This window comes from Semicossyphus pulcher, unplaced genomic scaffold, assembly GCF_022749685.1.
Source record: "Semicossyphus pulcher isolate SPU_LCO1_2020_fin unplaced genomic scaffold, fSemPul1.0.p SCAF_5, whole genome shotgun sequence".
Lineage (NCBI taxonomy): Eukaryota > Metazoa > Chordata > Actinopteri > Labriformes > Labridae > Semicossyphus > Semicossyphus pulcher.
Window position 1 is genome coordinate 10,619,718 of NW_027211726.1, and position 27,325 is coordinate 10,647,042.

Genomic DNA, 27,325 nt, shown 5'->3' on the forward strand with positions numbered 1-27,325 from the left:
TATACAAGTACAGTCCATTTCCATTGACAGTAAAACTGGTAACAGTTTCTGTACCGAGCTTTGTTTGTGCTTGTTTGCCAGGACTCTGAGCCCCAGCCTAAAGCATTTATTATAACATAATGGATTTATGGATTTATTTTTCCAGAGAAAGCCCAGCAGTTCTGTCTTCGAAACCAAAATAAATAAAACAAAGAAGAACAAAATCGGTTAAAAAAAATATGATGCGACACTGAAGCATAAAATCGACTGACAAGTAAATAGAAAAAATGAAATGTCAGCAGCACAAGTAGAAAGTACATCACAGATGAATAGAAATGAATCTCCATAAAGCAGGAAGGGAAAGTTAATCACCTTTTCAAAACAAATGAAACAGGAAGTCTCTTTCTACCTTTTTGGACGTGTACTTCTGCCTGGGCACCACGCTGCGAGGCTTGTGGTCCAGCGGCTCTCTGTTGTCCAGCTTCTTGACTTTGTAGATCCTGACCAGCCAGTGCTCTGAGGTGAACGCCTCCTCCAGGTGCTTGAACTTGATGTCCTTGTTGCCGATTTCGGCGTTGCGCGTTCGGTCGAAGCCGGGAGGCGTCCGGAAGTCCAACTTGGGGATGGATAAGGTTGTTATTAGACTGTTTAGCAGGAAGCTGGATGTGTGTTTGGGTTGAAATGTTGCACACAAAAAGCTTTTTGGTTAGAGGAAATACACTGAAATGTTGGTAAATGAACAGAGTAAGATTCAAGGTTCAATGCCACTCTCATATCTTTATGGTTAATATCAAGCTACAGTAAACAGGCGATAAGCTTAGCTTTTTTCCACTTCAGTTTTAATAAGGACTAAAGACTGAGGCAGTCTAGGTGTCCCCATTTCCAGACGTTTTGCTATGCTTAGCTTAAGTAACTAGCTGTTGGTTATAGCTTCCTATTCCTATACAGATATAAAGGTGGCATCTAGCCTGATCCTGATCTTTCTAGTGCAAAAAAACAAAACTGAAATGTGAGAAATTCTTCAGAAAACAACTGAAAAGCATCTGAATGTTCCTTTGTACCCGCTGCTATCCAAACATAACTCCCCGACCGATAAAGACAAGCCCAAACACAATTATAAAAGAAAAACAAAAAGTTTGACAGCACTTAGATTACAGCGCAGCGTCTGCCCTTTGGCGACTATTACATTACCCTCTGCACGATCCACTAACAGCCTCTTATTCTAACCATTCTGCTCTAAAAGCCTCTGGCTGCTGCTCTTACAGCGTCCTTCTCACTTTTGATTCGCCCTTGTCACCTCCATCTTCAAAGCCGCAGCCTCCATCTACCTCCCCTCTGTTCCTTATTTCTCTCCCCTCTCACTCTCTCCGATTGTGTTCCCATCTACAATAGACGGCCTCACGGGACACGGGGCGAAAAATTAAAGTATTATCGTCGCATATATTCATTAGCTCAGTTTAAAATGTGAAGAAGAATAACTAAATGATTTGCTGTGATGTGCATTGTCAGTATTATCTTTTAATCTGCACTCAGCTACAAACTCAACTACCCTGAAAACTTTAAAATCTACTTATTGTCTTCCTCCTGATGTCCTCTAAGCCGCCGTTTCTCCTTGTCACATCCTGTTTCTGTAAATCTAATCTACCTCCCCTACTCTAACTCTTTTCTTCTTCCCTCGCCGGGCTCATTGCCTCCTGTCCTCTCTCTCTCTCTCCTCGTGTGCTGCAGTCTCTCCGTCGCTCTACCCTGAAACAGCAGTGGGAGCCACACACAGCTTTGGCTGTTTGTCTATGGATGGCGGCTGCATTGATTCTCCCATCTCGGCTGAGCCGTTGGCCCGGGCAAGAAGGATCCCTCTCATCTCTCCTCTGCTACCTGCCAGAAGTAGCCGTGGCACATTTCAAAGTATCTGCCAATCCTTCACATTCCTCCTCCATCCTTTCTTTCCACCCAACAGCCTCCTCTCAGAATATCAGGAGCTCCCAAAGGCGTCTCCTTAAATCCTCTTCTGCCTGCCTGTCAGCCCGCTCTGCTTTAAGGATACAGTAGCAAGAAGTTTTACACCTTTAGTGGCGCTAGCTTCTTGTTATTCTTTGGTAAAGCTGCATGCTGGATAATATATAGTAGCAGAACAACTTCTTTGGTGGTGGCAGCTGCCTGTTACTTTCTGATGCTGGCACAGAGCTGGAACTCATTATTTGTAGCTACAAATCGGATCATAACCCCCCACCGCAAAAACTCTGTGAATTCAATGGAGAGCGTCTTTCTAGCCCTGACCTGGAGTCACAACAGGATGAAAACATTATCAAAGGCATGCAGAGTTGTGGAGGTTTTGAATGTGTTGCCTTGCCAGAAGGTAACTTCTATCCTCACCTGCATTTCTCCAAATCGGTAATAGGACATCTTGTACATGAGGCAGTTGAGCAGAGTGGGTGAACCGGCCTTGTCCACCCTGAACTCTCCCTGAGGGGTGAAGTAGTCGCTCTCCTGAGGAAGACAAGTATGGGAAGATAAGCAGCAGAAAATAAGTAGATAATGCAGCAATTACCGTAAAATTTGTTGTATAAGACTCACTTTTAATATATATTTTTTTAAATCTAAAGAGTGGGCTGTCCTATATACCAGTGCAACCAAAATATCAGTATAAAATACAAAGAGAGGTATGTTATTGTGTTACAGTATTTTACCCAGACGATGTCCCTATATTCTAGCTAAAGTTGTCGGTTGTTAAATGGTGACATCACACGTCCGCATTAAACTATGTCAGGGTCCAAGCCGCTACAACGTCTCCTATTTACAACATAAAAATAAACTGAAATATCGTTGAAATAACTGCAGACGTTTTTATTAATAAACAGCTATAGTAAACCTTTTTGTCTTAGATTCCAGGGCGACTTATATTCCAGATTTTACAGTAAGCAGCACAGGCACCAAGAAGTCAAACTGCACAAGATGATAAGACAAAACACCTGTTTGTCGTAAGAGCTTGAAACAAGTCCTAATGACCAAACGGATGAGGATTGGATTTGGGCACAATTTCATACTAATGGATGAGACTCTGATAGAGCAAAACATTTATTCATTATATGGCTTATGGAATAAATACGACATTTTACACACAGAACCAGAAACAACTGCGGTGTATGTACCATAGACTGTATAAAAAGATGGACGACATGAAGCCAAAACATTTCGAGCGCCCCCTGCTGACTGGCTGCTGTATAGGTCAGAAAGCCCGCCTCCTCCATGTTACCAGATGGGACATGGGTCAAAATATTTCTGACAAGTTTTCTTGATGCTGTAAAAAGGATGATTGACAGCTCTGTTGACAAATACGGCTCCTGCAACCGATCTTTGGGGTATACTACGAAGCAGGATTTGCCGTTATCGAGGTAGCTTCAGGGTTAAGTTTTCAGTACTACAAAGATGGTTTACTTCTTACCGGGGTAGATCGCCATGGTAACTTATGCTGAACACCTAACCTGCTCCGGAGCATGGTGTAGATAAGAGATCAACCTGAACTAAAACACCACCCACTGACCAATCAGGTGTCTTGATTCAGGAGCTCTGTGAGAAGATGGTGAGAGGGAGGAGGGAGAGAGAGCGCTAAAACACCGTCTGATTTTGATGTTCATCTTGCTTTACTGATAGCCTATAGACCACAGCGGCTACACCCGCCGATCTCTACTGCGCAGCTCTGGCTCCAAATGATGCCACCAGAGCAAGATGGCAGCGCCCGTCACAGGGGGTACTTTGGCTTTAATTTTGTACAATGAGAGCAGATGGAGACGTGTCGTCCATCTTTATAAACAGTCATTGGTATGTACAAACAGTTTGCCATTTATTAGCTTTGTGTTTCAAGAGTGAATGTTACCCCGCTGAATGTGTTTATATGGTTGTTTCTTGTGCTGTTGAGTGGTGCGTTCATGTGCTGGAGAAGAGTCAGTTACTGTGAAATTAAATGATTAAACAGGGACGCCATAAACTTGAAAAACTGACATTTGATATTCTCTTGCATAAAAGCGGCGTGCTGTTCGAGATGTTCTTCCACGCCACAGATGAGGAACATGTCCTGAATGAACCACAATAGGCTGATGACAGCCTGTCTTTGAGTAGCATTCTAAAAAGTGTCAGAGCGTGTAAGAGTGAAGAGGAAACATCGATTTTGCAGCTGTGTGAGTGCTGGCTACATGACTTCCTGGAGAACAGCCACAGAGACAGGCGGGTGCCGCCGTCTCACACTCACCCTGATGTCCTTGGGGTGCTCTCCCTCCGCTATCCTCACCATCCACAGGAACTTGTTTATATCGTCTCCCGAGTAACCGATCACGCCTCCGAAGATGATGAGCACGTAGTCCACGTCCAGCGACCTCATGATCGTGTAGGCCGCGCTCTCGTTGGACGACATGGCTTTCCCCACCTTACAGCGGCGGGGAATGACAGGAAGTCGAACTTTAATTGTGTGGCAAAGGACGAGATGCTTCGATAAAGCGGTGGCAAGAAAACAGGAACCATTAAGGATCTTGCAATCACTCTAATTACATTTCCTGTGGACAGATGATGAGAGGACAACAGGCAGCAGGTGGAATGAGAGAGGAGAAAGCTACAGGGCTTTAACAGAGTTAACTAAAAAGACAATAACAAAAATAAATCACACCTGCAGCACCTGACAGCAATTAACTGAATTCCCCCTGAAGTGGAAATTCAATGGGAAAAGTTTAAGCAGGCTTGTTGGAAGGAGAGGGTTTATATAGTGTGGCAATGACATCAGAAGGGCTCGCTACTCACCCAGCGGCTGCTCGAAGAAATCATGTTTCCCTGTCTGTGCACGAAGACAAAGCAAGACAGTACAGGAAGAAAGACTCACCAGCGCTATGTGGCTGTTGTTCCACGTGTTGTTATCTACTAGCGTGGTCCTGTTAGCCATGCCGGCTATCTGGTAGCCGTAGTCCCACCAGGACATGACGCGTGCATGCTCGTCTGTATTCTGCCTCAGCCAGTAGTAGGCCTCCCTGAAGTCATCCAGGATGTTCCGCGTGCTAACAAGAAAAAAAAAGATGGTTGACAGGTAAAGGCGTTGACAGGCATATGGCTGCGGATATTAATATTTCAGGTTAGACTTTGAACGAGGAGGGCAACAAGGGCTGAAAATAGAGCACCCATGCATAATAAAGCGAGGGTTAAACAACACCTCGCACTCCGACGATCATGTCCTAAATTTACCTCCAAGGAGCGCGAGCCGGCACAAAGCAGTGCAGCCAATTAACGGAAGGTATGGTAATCACATTATGTCTATGTGTGTGCGTTTATACGTGGGTGTGTGCGTGCCAGAGAAGAGAGGAGAGTGACAGCTACTCTGCTCCCAGTAGCGCGGCTGCAGCATTGTCTGAGAGCTGCCGTGGCATCATTAATAAATGTATGAGAACTTGAGACTACCATTTAGTCCTGGCCTTCAATATTTCCTCCCTAATGCATAAAGAGAATAATTATGCCTGTAAAGAATCTCAGAGAGAATAATAGATCAGCTTTTTGTGCATTCAGAGACGGTCCACAGATGTTTTCTGTGACCTAGAAACACTGAGTTAAGCAATCATATTAAAGGTGCACGTATCAATATTTCCCCACATCTCTGATGAAATATACATATGCTGCCCTGAGTGTTCCTGCACGCTCACGCATATGTGCTCATTTGCATGCAACGAGGAGCAATCAATCCTTCTGCATTATGAACTGTTACTAGAGACGTTGCCCGGCTCCGTGCGGCTATTTAACATCCATTACCACATAACAACTTAAGTGTGTGTAATCCGTACCCGTCGTGGTTGTACGAGGCGAGCACCACGCTGGGGCTGGAGTAGGCGTTGCTGGTGACCCAGGTGCAGTGGACAGCGAACATCATCAGCAGCATCAACATGAGCATGGTGACGATGGACTTGATGTTTGGACCCAGGCCCTCCTCTGCCTTCTCCTGCTCCGACACATGCTTGCGCACCTTGCCGGCCTGCAGGGGGAGACAAACACTATCACGACGGGCAGCAGAGTCTGTGGCGTTGCAGGGAGATGAATTATTGAGGGGAATAAATTATTGAATGGACTAATTGAGCAGAGTATATTAGAGCATCCTCAAGTTTTCCACGCCGTGATGAATTAATATTATTTTACAGTAGCAGCAGAGAAATTCTGCACGATGTGAACATTTTTCATCACCAGCAATTTTAATTATTTTCTCCAACACTAAAAACTCTGGCTGGAGGCGAGGAAAGATGGATGTAGATCAGGAAGATATCACATTTTAATTTTGGCAGAAAATTAGACGTCAAAGGGAAGTTTGAGCTGAAGCCTCGACTGCTGGTCCAACTGAACAACACAAGTTAAACAAACTGGAGTTACAGACATAAAAAAAGATTAGGTCAGTCTTAAAGGTTTTTTTTTCATGTTTGTGTTGTCAGTTTCAGAGATAACAGATAATATAATTGAGAAACAACTCAATATGCCAGTTCATGCACCAAAAATAGTTCATCATTTAAAGCTCCTGTGAGTAGCTTTCAGTTTGTGTTGATTTTGGCGCCCCCTGTGGACAAAGACATACCTCTCATCACTTGGCTGATCTTGTCCTGTACATGCTTAAAGATACAATCTGGAAGATTAACATTTTTGTGCTCTTGTGCGCCTCCCACTGGCGATAATCGGTAATTACTCTTCCCAATTTAACCAGACGTTGACGGCTGGCTCCTCGCTTTTGTTGTTTGCCTGTCAGCCATAGCAGATTACTGTTTACTCGCAACACCGGAAAAGCAGCCGCTTAGCTCCGCCTACCCTCTCTGGCAGACCAACCACTGCTGGCTGATGGAAAACACGTCACTAACTGGGCGCCGCTTGGGATATTTTTGCCGAATGTCGCCACAGACGCCCAGTCTGTAATAATACTACATACTGCAAATGCAAAGGCTTTCATCAGTGGGCCATAGCCTCAATCACCATTGTGTTACCTCATTCGCTGATAGATTGGGACTTAACAGACATTTATTTACATGAAAAAGTTTGAGATTGTTACTTTAAGTTGTGTTTTTTAACAAAGAATCTCATCCTGCTTCTTTTAACATCCAAACATATCACTCGCTGTGAATCGTTGCCATGGAAAATATAATATAATATCGCCTTGTCTGCCACCTACCCCCGGCAGTGGGTACAGACCTTAAAATTAACTATAAAAAAATAATCAATCTTGTCCCTGATGGTCTGCTTTGCTTTTGTAGCTCCTATAGAGGCATCAGGATTAATTTCAGTCCGTTTCATAACCAGATAAAAACTCCTCACAGGAGCTTTAAATGTTACATAAATTAATGTTTCTTTTCCTCTTAATTTATTTACTTTTCCTTTCAATTCTTTTTTTATCAACTTAACTTATGTTTCTTTAATATACTCATTTTTACATATATATTTTGTATTCTAAATGTATCTATTATATATAGTATAAATTAATTTTGGTCTCCATTTTCATTTTTTATTTCATATGAATAAACTATTTCGATTAATTTTGAATTTTGGCACGTCCGTCCTCGCCGCTCCATCATTGGCACTTTATTACTTTTCACACCCCAGGTTTACCAACAACTGCCTGACAGAAGGGGGATTACAATTGTCTGCAATTATGATGTTTAATAACAAATTGAAGCTGCAGCCTGTGTAAACAGCGAAGCCCTCAAGCGTAGCCAAAATGTCCATCACCGCATTTTTCCTGCAGTGCAGGGAGGCAAGGGTGTGGAACAGACTGTCACCGTTAACAGTCTGTTTTGATTTTCACATAAAAGCTTCAACATGTCGTTTTGGAATCATTTCTGAAATTCATGAAATTGTTGCAGGCAAAAATAATGTTTCAGCCGCACATCTAAAAGGGACAGGTATTTGTCGAGCTGGACTGGAATAGACAAAGCCACCGTTTGGCTCTAGAGTGATAGCAGTCTGATCAAAATTCAACAAAGCAGGACGGCTGGAATTATGGCAGCAGCATCAAACATTTGCAGCTGAATCACGGTTGAATCACAGTTTACAAAAACTGGTGAGCAACACTGCTGGGAGTGAGGGGGAAGCTGACAAACATGCAGCTAATAAATCCAAACACCTCTGCAATAGGTGTGTAAAGTCAGTGTGGAGCCCAGCAAAACATAGCTGCTGTTTGGTCCTTTCATGTTTGCCGTGGTAACAATCACAATTCAAGGATTGCAGTAATAGTAGGAGAGAAACACTGTGTGACATTATTTCCTGTCTCGACCTTGTCGTAAAGATTCCCGGAGTTCCTCTTGTCGTCCTCGTCGCTGCTGTCCTCGGCGGGCGGCTTCTCCCTCTTCGTGTCGTCTCCCATGTAGTGCTCGAAGACGCTGGAGAAAGCCACGGCGGACAGCATGCACACCACCGGAGTCAGTGTCAGCATCAGACGCACCATCACGCCGGCGAAATAGACGGCGCTGATGGCATACAGGGCCACTAGAAGGTAATGGGAAAAGAAGGCGTGTGAGGGGAGGGAGGGAGAACAAAGTAGATAAAAGGTTGGACAAGGAGAACGACAGTGTGAATGTACAGGAGACAGGAAATGGGGCGGAGAGTGGGCGATGGTGATAAAGAGCTGAATTGAGTTGTTGGACTAACGCAGTATCATCTGCAGAATCTGCCTCTGCAGAACCTTGAACGGAGAGAATGCCGGCTGCTCTGCGTCCTTGAATAGCAGCGACCTGCTCAACAGGTGCATGGCTAATCAATAGCTGTAATAGGCTGATTAAGTCTCGGAGAGAGAGGGGACCGCTGAAGGACTGATTGTAGCACTCAGAGGTTCCCTGCCCTTGATCCCGGCTGCCTCGCTCAAGTTTTGTTAGAGACTGACTTACTGAGTTTTTCTCACTCACTCAGACGGACAGCTTAAAGAGCATCATAATATAACAGAGGAGATACCTCACTGTTATACTGAGCCTGTGATAAACTATTTACAAATCATGCAAGTTAATTATAGCCAATTAGACAAATGAGAGTAAAAACAGAACAATTAGCCATTAAAGGACGATCCACTTCAGCTGACAAATGGGAAATGAGAAGAATGGAGTTGAGATGAAGTGGCTGACCCATTTATTTTCTCCATTGACAATATTCAGTGACTGATCGCTGGAGCGCTGCCAAGGCTGGGACAGACACGAAACTCTCCAGGTTGAATCATCAGCGCAAAAACAGACATCACTTGTGTAATATCTGGCTCTTCAGGCAAAAGGTAAAACTACAACTCCCAAGGTGCAGTTTGGTATGCAGAGTTGTGTAAAGTTGAAGCTAAAAGTGTTGATTTTGAGCATATTTGTAACTCAAACTCATCGATCAAATGAAGTGACTTTTAGAGTCAACAGCAGATGAAATCTATTGGCTGTAACTGTTGCAGTGTTTAGAGGCAGCCCTGATGCCAAGCTGACTGAATCAAGAACAGGTGAGCAGCTCTTTGAAGCTGCACGCAAGCACAGTCATGATGCTCAGCATGCTCACACGCTCAGAATGACAAAGCTAAAGTACTGAAATAAAGAGGTTCAACGTGTAAATGGTCTTCCAATCACTCAAAGCGCTTTTACACTACATGTCACATTCACTCTTTCACAGTCACATTCACACACTGATGGACAAAGTGCCAACTCCAATCAGGATATATGCCTATTCATACCTGATGACTATGCCTTCAGGAGCAATTTAGGGTTCAGTGTCTTGCCAAAAGACACGTCAGGGATCGAACCCCCAAACTTCCAATTGAGATACGACCGACTACCGCTGAGCCACAGCCGTCCAACGTGTAACAATATACACCATCTAAGTTTAGTATGCTAACATTTCTAAACAGGAAGTACAGCTGCGACTGATTCAGGGCTGAAACTAAAAACTATTTTCAGTCGATCAACTAATCGTGAAGTCTTTAAAACGTCAGGCAAAACTTAACATTTAATGGATGATAAATAGTTGGGGAGTATTTTACTGTTAATCCACTCGATCAAAAATGTCAGACAACATTTTTAACCTGATGATGGAGCAAAAGATAAAGTTCATATTTCCACCATTATCTATACCGCTTATCTTGTTCAGGGTTGCAGGGAGGCTACAGCCTATCCCAGCTGTCATCGAGCGAGAGGCGGGGTTACACCCTGGACTGATCGCCAGTCAATCACACGTCTGATACAGAGACAGGGACAATCACTCACGCTTACACTCAAACCTACAGAGAGTTTTAGAGTCACCAATTAACCTAACAAGCATGTGTTTGGACTGTGGGAGGAAGCCGGAGTACCCGGAGGGAACCCACGCGTGCACGAGGAGAACATGCAAACTCCACACGGGAAGGCCCCCTTTCAGCTGTGAGGCTACAGCTCTAAGTTACAGGGTCATCATAGTTATTATGATTCATCCGTAGGGTGATCAAAGCTGAGACATTTCACTCAGATTCCCAGATAACGTCTTCATGGTGGCAATAAAGGAAAAGTCAGGAATGTGTGCAAAAAACATCAAGTCAACTTATTAAAAAGCTGTTGAGATATTTCAGTCTGGAGTAAAGAGATGGGCCGACAGATGGACATGGCCCCTAAATGCCTGATTTCTGTGACACAAAGTTAATGTCCGAAACATAAACCTTTAGGAGGTTTCTTGCGCTGGCAGCGACTGTTGAGCGTTTTCAGCACTCAGCGTCCTCAGCGCAAAAATGCCCTCGGCGTCAGCTGTGCTCACGGTGCTCTCAGTTGAAAATAGTTCAACTTTTGAACACTGCCGCGCTCGTCAATGTCACTTCTCCCTCAACTTTTTCAAAGGCGAAGCAGAAGTTAAACCTTTTGTTTTTTCAAGGGTACAATTTCCAGGTTCCTGCTAACGCCAGGACACGATTCCTTTCCATTGTTTTTATGTTTTCTTTATAAAATGTCTTTGAATAAAAGCAAATATGAAGCATACAGAGCGATTTAAAACAGACTTAACGGTCACTACCAAGGGAAGCAGAATTGCCGCCAGACAACTTCCCAAGCCATTGAGAAGCGCTCTGAAATTGAGGTCATGGTCGCTGCCAACGCAAGAAAAGCCGTTTGTGGACAGAGGCCCTTACTACTACATCTAGAGGAGTCCAGTGTTAATACGTTGAGTAACATTCATCAAAAGCAGAATTCAGAGTAGCTAAAAACACTTCCAAAACCATCGGCTCCTTAATTCACAAGTAAAAAATGAAGCTTTTAAAGCATATCTAAACATTCAAAACATCTTCCTACCAAACACTCGCTCGTCATTGATGTTCTTGATGCAGAACCAGAGGCCTGCTGGGAACGTGCAGACCAGGATGTGGAGGTCGAAGAAGAAGGAGACCCACGTGGTCGGCTGGTGCTCCGACACAGACGCTATGATGGGGATGTGGATCTTAGCGTAGCTGGAGGGATAAAGAGAGGGAGGGAGGGAGGTGGAGACAGACGGGATGTAATTCATGTTGGGTTTAGCGCGTTGGGAATGTTGAGACAAATTATACAATAGATCCTCCTGATTAACTCCTGAATTATGAGCAGAAAAAGATAATTTACCTCCTCAGCATGCTTATGGTATAATATGAACAGCTTAAGCATTAGAGACGAGTTCTCTTTGTTGCTGTTAGTTTTCTCTGATCTGTGAGTTCCCTTTTGTATTCACTCTAGGCTTTGACAGAGCAGCAGTTTCTATAAGATTTTAAATATGTCCCTCCAAAGTGTTTTGTGATTACAGCCGAAATAGAGAAAACACACAGCGCATTAAGGAATTAGTCTCAGCCTCCAGAGGGAGAAAAGAAAACCCTCCCATAGTGCTTCAGTCAGCAAACGGGGGGAGAATTGATTGGGTGTGCTGAAATATCAAACACGTTGCAGCGCATTTAGAGAACACAGGGAGCCTGGTGCAATTTGGAAGTAAGACAATAGCTCAACATAGAGTCTGTCCTGCTCCTGTTATTCCCTCTGGGATGGTGCAGGGGGGTTTATAGCCGTCTTGGAAAACACACATGCACTCGATTGAACAAGTATTTCATCGATAGCGAGAGTGTGAAGGTCAGCAGAGCTTACCCGGTGTCCCAGAGAGAGTAGAAACGACCACTCCACGGAGCGATGTAACCTGTAGAAATAGAGGACAATCAATGAAGACGTATATATAACGCTCGTCTTTTAATGCTTCACATTTGAGCCTTGGAATATATGTGTGAGTGGGAGAGGAGGAAGCGGAAGATCAAATCTACTACTAAGATTATCAAGATTATTATTATATCTTTTTATTTCATTGTTACCAAAAAAATGAATTATTTACAAGGCAAGCTCAACCTAACTTTGCAGCAATGAATACATAACACTACCTGACCCACAGGCCAGGAAAGATGCAAAGCAGAGAATGCCTGATGATAATACAAGGGATGTCTACAGTATAGTGTTTAAATTCCTGGTGTAAAACAAAATGTAGATAGACTGCATAATGTTGTAACCTGCATCTACTTATTTAAAACAGATCAAAACTTTGATCTTAAAGGCGGGGTATTATGCTAATTTCAAGCTTCATATTTCACTCTGTGATACCTGTGGAGTAGCTTAGCATAATTTACAGTTTTCTTTCTCTTACTGGTCGCTCTGTGCAGGCCCTCATACAGCCTCTGCCTGAAACCACTCAGTCAGCTCTGTCCCTTTAAGAAACCCCGCCCCTACAAGCCTGCTTTCTTCTGATTGACCGCCCTCTGAAGCCTGCGGATGCTGCACTTTGTGATGTCACAAAGTACAAAATGTAGAAGAAACATTACATTTTGTGGCCATTTTTAAAGGGGGGGTATTATGCTAATATCAAGCTTCATATTTCACTCTGTGATATCTGTGGAGTAGCTTAGCATAATTTACTGTTCATCATTTTTCTCACACTGGTGCTCTGTGTAGGCCCTCATACAGCCTCTGCCTGAAACCACAGCTCTGTCTCTTTAAGAAACCCCGCCCCTACAAGCCTGCTTTCTTCTGATTGGCCAGCTCTCCGAAGCCTGCTGAGGGCGTGTAGAAAAAACTGTGTGAAACCTTGCATTCACGCATTGAGCTGAGATGCCTGGGGATTACTCCAACATACTTTTACCTACAGATCTGAAAGTTCACCCAGGTTTAGTACGGACATCCAACATTGTACCGTTATATATACATGTCTTAAAATGTGAAACAGCATTACACCCCCTCTTTAAGATTTTTTCTAGAACAATAAATAGTGACTACATAAGCAATAATAAGTTCAGAAAAACATCCTCATTTTTTATATAACAAGGTTTTAAAGATGCCCCGTGGAGCCTTTTTGTTGTTTGGTTTACACTGATGGATGAAAACGGTCGTCTCTTATTTTGAAAGAAATAAATCCCTTCTTACCTAAACAGAAAATCTAAACCTCGTCTATCTCAGTAAGTCGTAGATTAAAAAAATTGATTGAGTATTTATGTGAAGCGGAGCGTCGAAGCAGTACAAAGCAGAATTTTCTGCCATCTTCGGCTCAAAACCGAGAAAAAAAAAAAACCTCACGAGAACGTGTCAAAGCTGAAAATGTCTTCTATTGATGGTACTTAATTACTGAAATTGACTTGTTTACAAATGTAACTGAAACCATTTAAGCTGCAAATGAGACGGCACAGGGCATTAAATGCACGCATACAGACGTCTTATTTTGGCGAGGCTTTGATCTCGAAAGCATTTCAGCTCTGAACTGTTGCCTGGAGGCACTCGCGGCGGCTCCCGCAGCCGCTCACGCGCTCACGCGCTCACGTGTGCGCAGACAAATGCAATATTTAAACAATGTGATGTGTTTTCACTAACATGTGGCTCCACTCTGTCCTTTGATGCTCTTCAAAAGAGACCATGCCAAATCTATTTTATAATAATGATGACATAATCTCTGCCAACATCGTGGAAAATAGAGCATACAAAAAAAAATGATGCTGCACCACAGCAGGCAAAAAAGCACATGAGAAAGCAGAAAAAGTGAGATGGAGATATTTTAGAGGTGAATTAGAGGATGACACTGATTTAACCAATCAATATTTGGCTCTGTGTTGAAGAGACTGACAGACCCACCAGGCTGCTCTGTTGCAGAGATTTTTTAGGAGATGAAAAAGTCTGACAGACCGGAGCAGGACACGCGTAGCTCTACTGCAAAACTGGAAAATCACCAAACAGTCGCTGACTCCCACCGCTCGGTTCAGACAGCTGACGGATCACAACGTTTACCAGACGTTCAGCTGAAAGCGAGGACCCTCACGAGATCGGACTTCTGCACTCGCACAATCGGCCAATTAGTGCTAAAGCGGGCTGGCAGCAAATCTAAGCACCCCAAATATAACTGTAGAGGAAACATGTAACAGTCTTTTTGCACTGGGCGAAAGGCCTGTGTTGTTTTTACATAAAGAGGAGCAACAGAAAGTCACATTGTTGGTAAAGGAAAGTAAACCATCTGCTTCCTCTTTCAAGCTAACAAACAAATATGTGATGTCAGGTTTAAAAAAAAACAGTGACATACTTTATTAAGGCTCATTACTCACGGCAGGAAAGGTGTGCAGACACAGCCTGAGGAGGAGGTGAGCTCTCTTCTTACACATTAAAATATAATAACTTTCTTGGGAGCAGTCAGAAGTAATACACCACAAGATAAAGGGAGTGCGGTGCTGCGAAAAAAAGTGTTTGAAGTGGCTTCTGTTTTTGTGCATCTAATTCTCCCTAGCTTTCAAAATAATACGCTAAGCTGTGAGTGTCTCATGAGAAGGTCAATATTCTGCATGTCATCTTAAATCTGAACACTTCAGCAGGAGACAGGAAAATCAATAAATAGCAAGAAGGCAACGTTTGAGAGGTCTAAAACCTCAAGGCATCCACTGCGGCCACAAGCGCAGGCCGAGCTGGAGAGAAAACATCAACAAGGACAAAGTTCAACCAGCCGGCTGTGTGCACCAGGGTTCACCCAGGCCAGTCCGAGACAGCATGTATATAAGTTCACAAAAAGGCACTCAGCAGAGCACGATCCTCCACCAACGCGCGACCCTTCTCCAACTTCCAAAGCTGCAGCATCAATTTCAGTTTATATTTGTTTATGATTCGTCTTCCAGGTTTAGTTTTCTGACAAACCCGACGCTGATTATGGGCCCACGTGGGAGGCCTGCAGGTCAAACCACGGAGGGATAGAGGAGGAACATACTGTAACGTCTGGCTACAAAAAGGAAACGCTCTAAAATGGCAGAAATCCCAGATCTGGAGCGCCATCAAAATCTAGTCGACTGATCTTTGCACAAAAGGCTAGCTGTCCGCCAAATCCCAGCCAAATTCATGGTGATTTAAGATAAACAGACGGGGGTGAAAATTTAGTATTATTTCATGGTCATAAAGGTTATAACAGTGACACTGAAGAGAGCACCAGAAATAAACCCAGGACCTACCATCATAAACAGATATTCGCAGATATTCCGTATAACATCACAACCTCGAGTGTGATGTTGCTTTCATACAACAGTTAAACAAGCAGCAAATATTAGTAAACAGTAATAATCGACAACAAATTATTTTTTGCTCCACCAACTTAACAAGCTCCACAACAACCGTACTGTTGTTGCCTAGCAACCCAAACATTCTCCTGCACTCTGTGTCTACAGGTTACCGCAGATCAGCTACTTTGTATGATGCACATTTATCTGTTTTAATTTATCATCAAGCAGTGAAACAAGAGTCTGCTGTGTGATTCAGAGGTACCAGCTTGATCAATGACATAGCCAGTCTGCTGTGATGCTAACTAACAGTATTCAGAACACCTGGTTGAGGCGGAGTGATACACAGAGTGAAAAGTCCCAGTGATGTTGGAATGCCTCTTGTCCAATCAGATTACTTGGTCAGAACTAACTGTTGTATAATGTTAGTTATAGTAGACATTATAGCAGACTGTGTATGTCTACATTGATCAAGCTGGACATCACATAACAGACTGGTTGATGATAAAAAACAGGAGCTGTAAAAAAAAAAAAAGTCCTTCTCTCTTACGCCTGACTTCGCTTCGACTGACTTCTTGATTCAGGTTTACACCGGGTGCACGGAGCCTAACTGACACCGGTCATAGCTGCGCCAAGTCTTATGATGCGCGTCCAAGTGAACACTCGAAAAGCGGTGACTGTTGCCAAGCAACACGCGTCTCCACTCTCCAACTTCTATCGAATTAGCTACAGAAGACATAACACAAACCAAAAGAAAAGAAAAAATACATTTTACAGATAGTGAAATAAGGAAACTCAGAGCTGCATGAGGAAGATAAAAATGTTCTCACAGTAAAACTGAACACCACACACACAAACAAACCAAAGCTATGGACAAGGAAATTGATCACCGCTGCAATCAATAAAGTTGTTCGATGAAGATTTATCATGTCTCCCACGGTGTTTTGGAAGGCCCCGCTGGCATAAAATCAGAGCGCAATCAGCACCTGCAGGGCGGGGACAGCGCCGCGCTTCAGTCCCACAGATGCCGTAGATGAGGGGAGGGCTCTTTAATTAATTCAAACAGGACCTGCCTGCACAAAAACTTTTCGACCTCTCTCGTCTTAATGCCCTTTCCTTATCCTGTAAACAAGAAGTTTTTTGAGCTTTACTTTAATGTTTGTTTAATCTCAGCAGGCAGGGACGTTGATTTCCTGGAAGGCAAATGTTCTGGTTTCTGTTTGAACTACACTTGTAGTCTGAGTAATATTGACCAATCACGTATCAGCAGGCTGTGGCGTATGCAGGAAAAACAGTCCGTGAAGAGAGCAAAAGCAGGCGGAACGTAATGCACCATAATGCCATCTCGGCTCCCATCAGCGTCATCCGACGACAGTTTAGCTTCTTATTAATCTCTATAAACACACATCTGCATGCTAACAGCTAACAATCTAAAATTGAACTTGAGATAAATTCCCTTCACGCTGTGTCACGAAAGCCGTTCAGATTTCCAGGCGTCCTCGAATGCATCAGATCGATCAGACCTCCGTTCAACAAACAAGCATTGTAAAAGTTTTCTCCTCCTCTTGAGGACAGGCCTGACACAGCTTGAATTTTTACTTCTTACAAATCTGCATCATGATGTTGAAATTTCTGCAAAGTTAAGCTCCGTTAATAACAAGTAAATCACAAGAAAACGGTTTCTCTTTCTGTAACAATGCAGCACGCGGAAAAGGAAGTCTTGACGGGAAGTCGATTATCGCCTACAACCCGGCAAACTCACCGGTGTCCCCAGAGGCTACATCGTCTCAGTCTATAGCCGATGGAATCGAGATTCACGTTTGTTTTACCTTGGCTTGGATTTAAGTCTGACTTTCGAAACTTACGCCAGCTCCATCTTAGGCGTAAAAGATGCACCCGGGTGCAACAAAAACAAACAAGTCTAACTGGTGCACAGGGAATAACTTTCAGACATACGCCCTGCTGGTGCACTCTGCTCCAGATCTGTGGTAACCTGTAGACACAGTGCGGGAGCACGTTTGGGTTGCTTGGCAACAAAAGACAAGTTTCAGCTAAGTTGAGTTGGTGGAGCAAAAAATAATCTGTTGATTGTTACTTGTTACTACTATTTGCCGCTTTTATAGCTGGAGTCTGCGCTGTTGTACTGAATATCAGCACGGCTGTGAGTCGGTGGTGTGGCCTTGTGCTGCAGATAATTCAGTACATCGCTCCCTCTCATGTGATATTGCTTAAGTGGAGCATTAATTAATACAGGAATGCAATTCTTTTTTCAATTAAGATAATTTTCTTCTTCATCCTTAGCCGTGTGTTTCTGTTCAGTAATGCGTATATTGATTAACTGCCAGGCCATGATATCGGTTACAACGAATGATAATTGCTTAAGAGGAGGGCTACAACTTATGATTACTTTTTTTTAATATGAATGAATATATTGATTATTTTTGTAATTAATTTAGCTTCTAAAATGTCAGAGCACTGTGATGAGTTTCCCAGAGCCCGAGGTAATGGCTTCAATATGCCTGTTTTGTCCGACCGTAGCTCTTAAACTCAGTGAAATTCAATTTACAATGAGACAAAAAGGAGAAATGCTTCAAATTGTGAAGGATTTCTGCTTGTTAATTGAGTTAATCTATTTTTATGTTTGAGTAATATTCTGTATATTAACAAGTGAGTCAGCTCTACTGACAAGGACAACATAATACAATAAATCACATGGTTTATACGGACTAAACATGACGGGGAGCAGCCGTACAAACCTGTGTATGTGAGATAGATCACAGTGAGGAAGACCACCCCGGCAGCGAGGGACACTCCGAGGAAGAACAGCGTCTGGAACTCCTGTCTGGTCAGCCTGTCCTTCAGGTACTGCAGGAAGGCATACGCTTGGAGAAGTGCAAACACACCTGAGAAACAGATGGAGAAACAAAGGAATGAGCAAACAAACAGAAAGGAAACTCGCGCTGAATATTTTAAGGAAGTCCTCATTCATGGTGCCTCCTGCAGGGCTCAAAGCGGCTCGGCGTGGTTATGAAGCGTCATTGTCAGTTTGGCAGAATTCTCGACAAAGCGCTTCCTGGTTTCCCCTTCGGCTGTTCATGCAGATGTGAAAGACAAATACTGCGGGACAACATATTTCAAATGCATGAGACAGATTTGTGTGAATAAGCCCTCGCCCCGTCTTTCCCCACGCAGCCCCTTTGGTCACACTCCCCTCCTCTGTCACCATCTCAGTGCCGGCGTGTCTTTTTGTTTGTGTGGTAAAATCGATGTAAGAAATTGAGAAGAGGCCCGGCTTCCCCTTCCTTTCATCACCTCCGAACCTCGTGTGTTATCGCCCTTCTCCTCCGCTCGTCCACAGCCGGCCTCACCCATTTCCAAGGTTAAGCCCCCGCCTGTCTCCTGGAGAGCCGCCATGGTGCTAACACGCTTGTCACTCCATGCCACCCCGCCTGCCTGCCTGCCTCAGGGGCTGACATCTCAAGGGTACCGACCGAGGCTCAGTCACTCTCTTCCCGTCTCCCACTGTGCTCCCTGAATGCTACCACCAGATGTTCTGAGCAGCTGCTATCCCGGCGACATGAAAACACACTCGTTCTTTGAGAGATGGAGAGCACGGGGAGCAAAAACAGAGAGAAAGGCAGGGATGATTTTTTTTTTTTTTTTTTGGTGGTGCTTTCTTCAAAGCCTTCTTAATGCTGCTTGTTTAGCAGACACCCAGGAAACCGGGGACACTTCAACGTACGCCTGCTGCAGCGTTAAGAGAAAAGGTGGTGCTTGGTTTCTTAAAGCTGCCAGCTTCAGTCCTCTCCCAATCTGGATGTAAATGAACACAAGAATCATGCACATCCATACGCACCCATCCGAGCTGTCGGGCAGCAGATGGGCCTACACTTGAGTCTTGAGAGGGGGAACTGAACAAGCTTTAATAAAGTACCCAGCAGCCAAAAATGAAAAGTACTTAAAGTTCTAAACCCATATGGGCTGCTTACTTATTTTCTATTTTGTAAATGTATTCCGAGTCGGTCCTGTGTTCTTCTAAGGGGATTCGATTCCCGCTGCAGCCAACTAATCTCAAAGTGTGGGCATCCATGGTGCTATATAAGCGAGCGGCTTATGTAAAGTCACACCTTTAATACATGAACTACAGCAGTCAGCCTTAACCTTTCCCCTGTGTTCTGCAGCTTAGATTTACTGGCAGGGTTCAGGCCAGGTTGGAAGTTGACATAAGAGCTCTTAAAATAAAACCTCTGCATTGAATCAGTGTGTTCTTGGATAACCCCGACAGGCGGTCTGCTCTACTGCTTTATGTAACTTTAAACATGAGTGTTACATACGGTGTCAAAATGCAAACTATTTCACTATTTATGGCAGTGTTTCTCAATGGGGGTGTTTTAAAAGAACAGCAGGAGTTTTTTTAATGTTGATTTAAAAAGAAAAATCAGACGTGTAATTCCTTTAATCTCGAAGATCTCAGTTTCGTTCTCTTTGGCGGCACACCTATGGTGATAAACACGCATGTGTGACGTCCACGGTTGGCTCTGGTTGTAACTCTTGGTCGCTTTCCTTTTTAGACTGTTTGCCTTCATCTGAGCGTCGAGTTTGTTTCTTTTTCTTTGGATTTTCACTTATTTTTGAAGTTGTATCTGTAGTCATCGATCTTTTCTTTGTTTGTTCAGCCATAGTAGATTACTGTTTACTCACAACACTTGCAGAGACCGGAAAAGCAGCCGCTTAGCTCTGCCTACCCTCTCTGGCAGACCAACCACTGCTGGGTGACGGAAAACGCGTCACTTAAAGTCGCCACAGACAGCCAGTCTGTAATACTGCAAATACAAAGGCTTTCATCAGTGGGCCATAGGCTCAATCACCATTGTGTTACCTCATTCGGCGATAGATAGAGACTTAACATTTATTTAAAAGAAAATCTCTAAACCTATATTATACAACAGCCTGGTTTTGCCTCCACTGCTGAAACATCGAGAGCTGGACAACGGCACAGTGCGCCCCATTATTTGCATCTCGGTACTCGGCGAGATGCCGTGCCGATGACGACAGCGCTGCGTGGCTACGGCGGGTTGAAATTCCCCACAGCCTCTGAAACTATCATCTGAGATTTCGGGGGGGAAATCAACCCCAATGGTAAATGCTAAAGTTGTCCAAATGGGTTGGATGGCTGCAACTTTGCAAAAGCAGCGCAAATTGACCTTAATGGCAATTTGACAAATGCAAATTTGGACAGACGAGGACATTTTTTTTCTCCTTCTTTTTTTTAGACCTATTGTCTTCTTCATGTAGCTTAGTGTTAATGGAATGCAAAGACACATTTAGGACTACATCTAAAAAATTCATTCATGTCGAATTAATCAATTCATTAGGCATATATGGCTATTCAAAGCATACGTCCGATAGGGCCTTAAAAGTCGTAGCGTAAATTCAGCTTGCAATATATCAATTATTGCAGAATCTCTGTATCGTGATATTGTTACCCTGCGATTTCCACCCCTATTTGTGATGTTGTTGAATTATTACATAACATCAAAGCAGGTTATATTATCCCCTGAATACAACTGAGTCATAACTTGGAATCTCAGCCAGCAGCATCTTCAAAGAAACACTGACTCCATCTCTGCACTCTGGGTGGAATTCACGCTTAAATTTTCTGGAGGGGAATCGGGATCATCCGGCCTGCAGGTAGAAAAAGGGTGCGACTCACCTGCTGCAGCCATATGCTCGCTGGTCCTGATGGGCTGGAAGCCAACAAACGGGATCTGCATCGACAGTACGAGACCCACGATGTAGAAAGTGCTGTAGGCTGTTCAGACGGGGGGGAAGGGAGGGAGAGGAAAGTTAGAGAAGATAAGAAATCACATCAACAAAATAAACTATTGCACTCCTTAAAAACCTTCTACTCGCTTCAGTTTGGGACCCAGTGAGGGAAATCAACCTGAATGGAGGTATTTAGAGTCTATTGATTTTCACTGTCACACCTCAGAGGGAGTAAACACAAAATAGCTAATCTAATGTCATTTAGAGAGAAAAAGGGGAGCTGGCTCGGCGCAGTGTGGCGGCGAGGCCTGGAGTGAGACGACAGCGCCGAGAACAGTGCGACTCCCACCTTTGTAGCTGGAGGGGAGCGAAACACAGACGCACCAGCTTAATTAAGATTTCATACTCTTCCTGAAGAGTGCGCCTCATTTTTGAAGTAGTTGTGACCGCCCTCAGCAATCTCTTTCTCGCACGTCTGCTATTGACTCAAGACAGAGAGAGATGAATTGTGAGGGAAAATAGACCACAAGGTATTTTATTAAAGCGGGGAGGGGGGCTTATTCTCTCCCTGTAGCGACAGAGACACACCTGGCTCTGAAAAGACGAGCTGCGAGATGCAAAAGAGGAGGGAAGGAGAGGAATATAGGCGGCACTTGAGGACCTAATTTCTTTTCTGTCACAAGAATATGGCTACAAATACATTTCTCCACCTCTCATTTGCCACCAAAAGGTGCACAAGGTTGCCGGATGAAGCTCTGGCTGCACGCATCCTTGAGGAACAATGGAGGCGGAGCGAAATTTTCCACTTGATCTAACAGCCGTGCATTGTGGAGTAGAGTTTCATTGTTGAAGCAAGGTTTGGAGACAGAGCGCTCGTAGGTCAAATCCCTCTCACCGCGAGGAGGCCGCCATTCATTTTCAGGCCTCTCAAAAGACGGCGGATACAATGAGTACAACGAAAAAAATCGTGTGTAAGTGATACTTGACACGGTTTCATTTTTCTTGACTACAACAGGAGTGCCGTGAGATGAGCTCGCGGCTAAGCTGGCGGAGGAGGTGTGGAGGGTCTGAAGGATTGAGTTGTCAGAGCTGCGGGATAATTAGCTGGAACTGTTCTGTGAAGCTGGGATGTTCTATCTTCTCTTCCCCAGTGCGCTTTGTCAAAACACATATAATTAAAAAAATAAATAAAGGAGGATAAGGAAGCAGGTGGCTGCGTATAACGTTAAGTAGTGTGTAGGCGTGAGGACGTCTGCACAGTCGATGATTTTGTTTGAGTTGTGTCGTGGTCAAATGTTTGCGCAACAACGACAGGAGAAGCAGTGCGTCTGTTTGTCGCATACATTTCTATTCTAATGGGATCTAAAAACACTGAGTTTACATTCTAGCTTCTGCATGTGGGGGAGTCTGAACATCGAATCACACACTAAAAGCTACGGTCTGCTTTAATTGCTTATGCGTGTGTGTGTGTGTGGGAGTGTGCATCTTACCGATGTAGACTCTCCTGCTGTAGCGTTGCATCAGAAGCAGCACAAACACATGCAGAGGAATCAGGTTGATAATAAACACATAACCTCCCCATGCTGACACCTAGAACACACACATACACATAGAACACGTCAGTCAGCCTGCTGGGGTATCACACCGTCTCTAAAACATCATGTAGACAGAAACAGTGCATATGATCAATTATGTGTCATTTCTGTGTTAGATGAGGTAACCCTGCTCAGTGGAGGCTTAGAAATGCTGCATTTTAGCTTTGCAGGGGAGATGTTGTGACAGCAGCCAATCAAAACTGAGTCAAGGTGGGACACAAAGGGCTCTGTATACTGTTGCTGTCATACAGGGCGCTGGTTAAGCTTGGTTGGTAGAGCAGGGGCGCCATGTACAGAGGCTACAGTCCTCGACGCACTGATCACAGCTACCAGTCTGTGACCAGTGTCCCCCACTCTCTCCTCCAACATTTCCTGCTTCCCTCAGCTATATAATAAAGGCAAAAAACACATGAACCTTTATGTTATTTGTTAAGATTAACTTCAGCATTAAGTGTTAATAATGTGTATGAGAAAAGACCCGGGAGGCCAAATCAATAGCAGTGACAAAAGGGTCTCGCTTAAATGCTTTATAAGCAACGTGTCGTTAAAGCACGTATCAGTTAATCCCTTGCACATTAACAGCCGATCACATCCCTTGATACTGGAGCTGCTGTAAGGAACATAATCATGTGACACAACCATAAAAAGAGCGCAGAGTGAGACAGTAGGACAGATATTTACAGTATCAGCACACCATTTTTCTTTTTGTCGTTATGAAAAATGGCTCATTGAAGATGATCAGTTCTTATCGACTGAAGTGAAAGAATTTGTCAATAGACATTTTGTAAGCAATGTTTCCAAGGCCCAGATGACAACATCCTCCATTCTCCTATTTCTCAAAGCTCCTGTGAGGAGTTTTTCACTGGTTGTGAAACAGACTGAAATTAATTCTGATGACTCTGTATGAGCTAAAAAAGCAAACCAGACCATTTCTATATAGTTATTTTTAAGGGGTAGGTGTCAGACGAAGCGATTAACTGCACGCTTCCGTTGTTTACATTTTCCAGGGCAAACATTTAAAGTGAGTGACACATGTGACTGTTAAAGAAAGCAGGGTGAGATTTTTTTGTTAAAAACCACTTCAGCATGTACAGGACAAAATCAGCAAAGAGATAAGAGGTACAGCTTTGTCCACAGGGGGCGCCAAAATCAACACAGACTGAAAGTTTCTCACAGGAGCTTTAAGATAAAAAAAACATTTAAAAACCAGTTGGAATATCTGAAAACAGCATGCCACAAAAGTGAAACTGAACAATTGGTGTTATGTGCAGGTGAAGTGAAGACCTCTTTGTTCAGAGCTTAGTGTATAGGGCTGTGACGGTAACCGGATGACCGCAACACCACAGTTTATGTGACGCCAACCGCGGGGTGGACCCAGTGACCGTCATCACTGCTATTTTCTTTTGGCTGACTGCCGGGGTCAGCCCTACACACGGCGTGACTGCATCTGACTGACTGACTGACTGACCGACTGACCGACGGTACTTTAACAGCCGTAGAGAGAGAGAGTTGCGACATGCTCATGGAGCATATTGGACATCCACTGACGCGACTCTGTCTATACAGCTCTGGATACTTTGTTGGGGGAGTAGGCGGGGCTGCTCCTCCGTTGCTCCTCCGCTGTCCTCACCTACATCCGCAGCACGCACCTGCTTTCAAACACGGTGTCATCATCCTCATAAGGACAGTCCTTGTAACACATTGCCCACAAAAGCGCACACTGACCTGATGCGGTCAGCCACATGCTAGGTTTTGACCTAGTCTTGTTTTCTAATATCATAGGCCCAGTGATGACGCAGGTACGGATCCTGCGTCTCAGACGCATTCAAATCTGAAGGGACGCAGTAAACTAATTATCCACGCATCCAAGAGAAGCACCTCATCTTTCCAAACACAGCGGTTAATAAACTCGCCTTTCCTCGCTCATGCTGTGCTCACTCACGCCGATGATGTTTCACCGTCTGGGGGACGCGCTGTAGTGAAATAAACAAAACATACTCTGACAGCCGGCTGAGGTTAACCGCTGAACTGCAAGGGGGACGTTAGTGTTTCACCGTGGATGGAAAAATTGTGTACCGTCACAGCCCTATACTCTGTACACTGCACACCTGTGGACACACTGGAAGAAGCTTAGAGAGATTACAAAGCAGGTTATAATGATGCAAGCGACCGAGATGGTGTCTTGCAAATGAAATGTTTGTGGCTGCTCGAGTCGATACTTTAAAGCTGTTTTAGGAAATCTTAAGTATACATTTATCTGCCGGCTTAGAGAATTAAATCTTGGTTTTGTCAAACATGAGCTGTAGTTCTGCGCGCTACCAATCCCAGCTCTGGAGACTCTGCTACAGTCATTAATCCTTATCAGTCATTAAATTTTAGTGAGTCTGTTTTTAGTAGTTGGTCTGTAATAATGCTTTGAATTGAATTGAATAACTGGTCTTTCACAGAATACTGACAAATATGTCCTATTATTATTAAATCCACACATACCAGCAGCTCTTCTTACATGCATGCACTCCTGCACTAAAGCATACACACACTTCGTTCAAGAACGGCTGTAAAACATCTTACAGCCTCTTCTCTATTGGACACAAGCACACAGCTATAAAAACTGAGCTATATGGAATCTGTAAAACCAGGCAATCATACTTTACATGTCAGATATAAATTGTGAGCTGCACCAATAATTTTAAAAGCTCCTCTAAAATTATACCTAAGCCGTTTCTGAGGTCCACTAAGCATCACGGCCCTGGATAAGGGCGCTGTAAAAGGACTCCACAAAAACACTACTGACAAGTTTTCAATTGCCTATACTTGACTACAGCAGAGGGCAAATGTAAACGATGAGAGCACTAGACGGAAAGAGAGGAGAGCAGGGGAAGTGAAAGAAAAGGTAACAAAACAAAAGTGTTAATGGAAAGAAAGCGAGGAAACGAGAGAGGAAAGTTGTCAAGTCCTCGAAAGTGAAAGGGAGAGCAGCAGAGAGGGGGAATTGAATCAAGCGGGAAAGGTAGCATGTATGCAAATCATTTGATCCCTTTCACAGCAGCTTGTCAGAAAAAGCCACATTGCACCTGCTAAGTAGGATGAAAAGAGAATTTATTACACTTACACAATCAGAGGCACAAAGAAGGAGCACATCATGCCTAATTGATAAACACATTAATATGCTACATCAAAGGAGAGACTGAAAGAAAAACTGGTTAGCTGCAATTATCATCTGCCAGACGTTTGCATCTGTTCTCTCACGCGGCGACAGCCAATTAGTAGCATTTGAACTGTAACGCTAAGTAATACCAGCGATGACTTCAGTGTGAGGGTGCGTTTATGTGTTGACACATGGCGCGGTGGATCGAGTCTCTGTCGCTGCCTGGCTGGAAAGTAATTGAAAACACTGAAGAGCACAGTGTGCAAGGCTAAGGTCTCTGCGGAGGCAAAACGGCATATAAAAAAGGTCTGGTGTGTGCATCTCTAAGTGTCTAAAGAGTGTGTATGATGGAAGTCAGGAAGAAATGCATAAAATACATTTGGCTGAAACTGAAATCTACTGAAGTTAACAAACATGCTTCACCTACAACAAAGAGTCTGCAACACAGGCAAGACCGTCTGTGAATCGATAGGTGTGTTTGTGAAATCATGGCATGTTTTAATTCACAAAAACAAAGCCGACCACACACCTGCGTCCCCGAGGCCTAACGTGAGAAAAGCCTCTTTAAATTATTGATTTCCCTGAGTGAGACTCGGTGGTATGTGCGAGGTGCATTATTGACTCGGTGAGTCAAACTCAACATTAGTCTCGAGGCTTGTTTTTCGCCCTTTGGATACTTAACTGGGCAAGAGCGTGGGAGGCTCAATGCCATGTCAGCGAGAGCGAGGATGGAGATCGGGGGGAGGGGGGGAGTATTGAGGGCAACTCAGAATACTGACAACGTGCAGAAATACAAATGTACACGCTGAATCAATACTTACTGTCTTTGTGTTGCAGTTATATAATACGCAGAGGTTGTAGAAGGTTTGATAATAGATTCCACTTAGCAAATTAGCATTAAAGCTACACTAGCACGTTGATGTTTAAAGGGTTGACCACATTCGCCCTCATGTTAACCCTGTCTGAATAAGGTGTTCGCATGCTACCCAACACATGGTACAACCGAGGCTGATGGGAATACGATTACATTCCCAAGTATTGGCTCATTAACCAAAGTATGTGACATAATAATAAGCGTATGGATCTATATAATCGGCTGCTTTCAAGCCCTCTTTGCTGCTTCATACGCTCCTCATTAAGTGTTCATTGTAATGTGCATTTGTACACTACGTGTGTTGCTGGATTCAGGATCAAGGATATCTTTATTACTCCCAAGGGCAATTTGTTGTGCAGCCAGCAGAAACTGCAGAACAGGAAGGCAAACAGTTGGAATTAGTACCAATAAAGAATGAATACAATTATAAGAATCATGTTAGGTTGTTCAGGAATCCAATGGCAGCAGGG

General features: G+C 43.8%; 1 protein-coding gene across 1 annotated transcript in view; it reads right to left on the bottom strand.

The window, feature by feature from the left end:
* LOC138608374 (dolichyl-diphosphooligosaccharide--protein glycosyltransferase subunit STT3B) overlaps positions 1–27,325 on the bottom strand; it is a 103,789-nt gene that overhangs the window by 4,460 nt on the left and 72,004 nt on the right. Inside the window, exons 5-15 of the mRNA XM_069680949.1 lie at positions 22,729–22,828; positions 21,186–21,284; positions 18,229–18,375; positions 12,060–12,108; positions 11,247–11,401; positions 8,252–8,463; positions 5,793–5,980; positions 4,847–5,018; positions 4,226–4,399; positions 2,353–2,466; positions 389–595 (exon numbers count right to left, since the gene is read on the bottom strand). Of these exons, the coding sequence (XP_069537050.1) occupies positions 389–595; positions 2,353–2,466; positions 4,226–4,399; positions 4,847–5,018; positions 5,793–5,980; positions 8,252–8,463; positions 11,247–11,401; positions 12,060–12,108; positions 18,229–18,375; positions 21,186–21,284; positions 22,729–22,828 (1,617 nt within the window). The remainder of the gene's footprint in view (positions 1–388; positions 596–2,352; positions 2,467–4,225; positions 4,400–4,846; positions 5,019–5,792; positions 5,981–8,251; positions 8,464–11,246; positions 11,402–12,059; positions 12,109–18,228; positions 18,376–21,185; positions 21,285–22,728; positions 22,829–27,325) is intronic.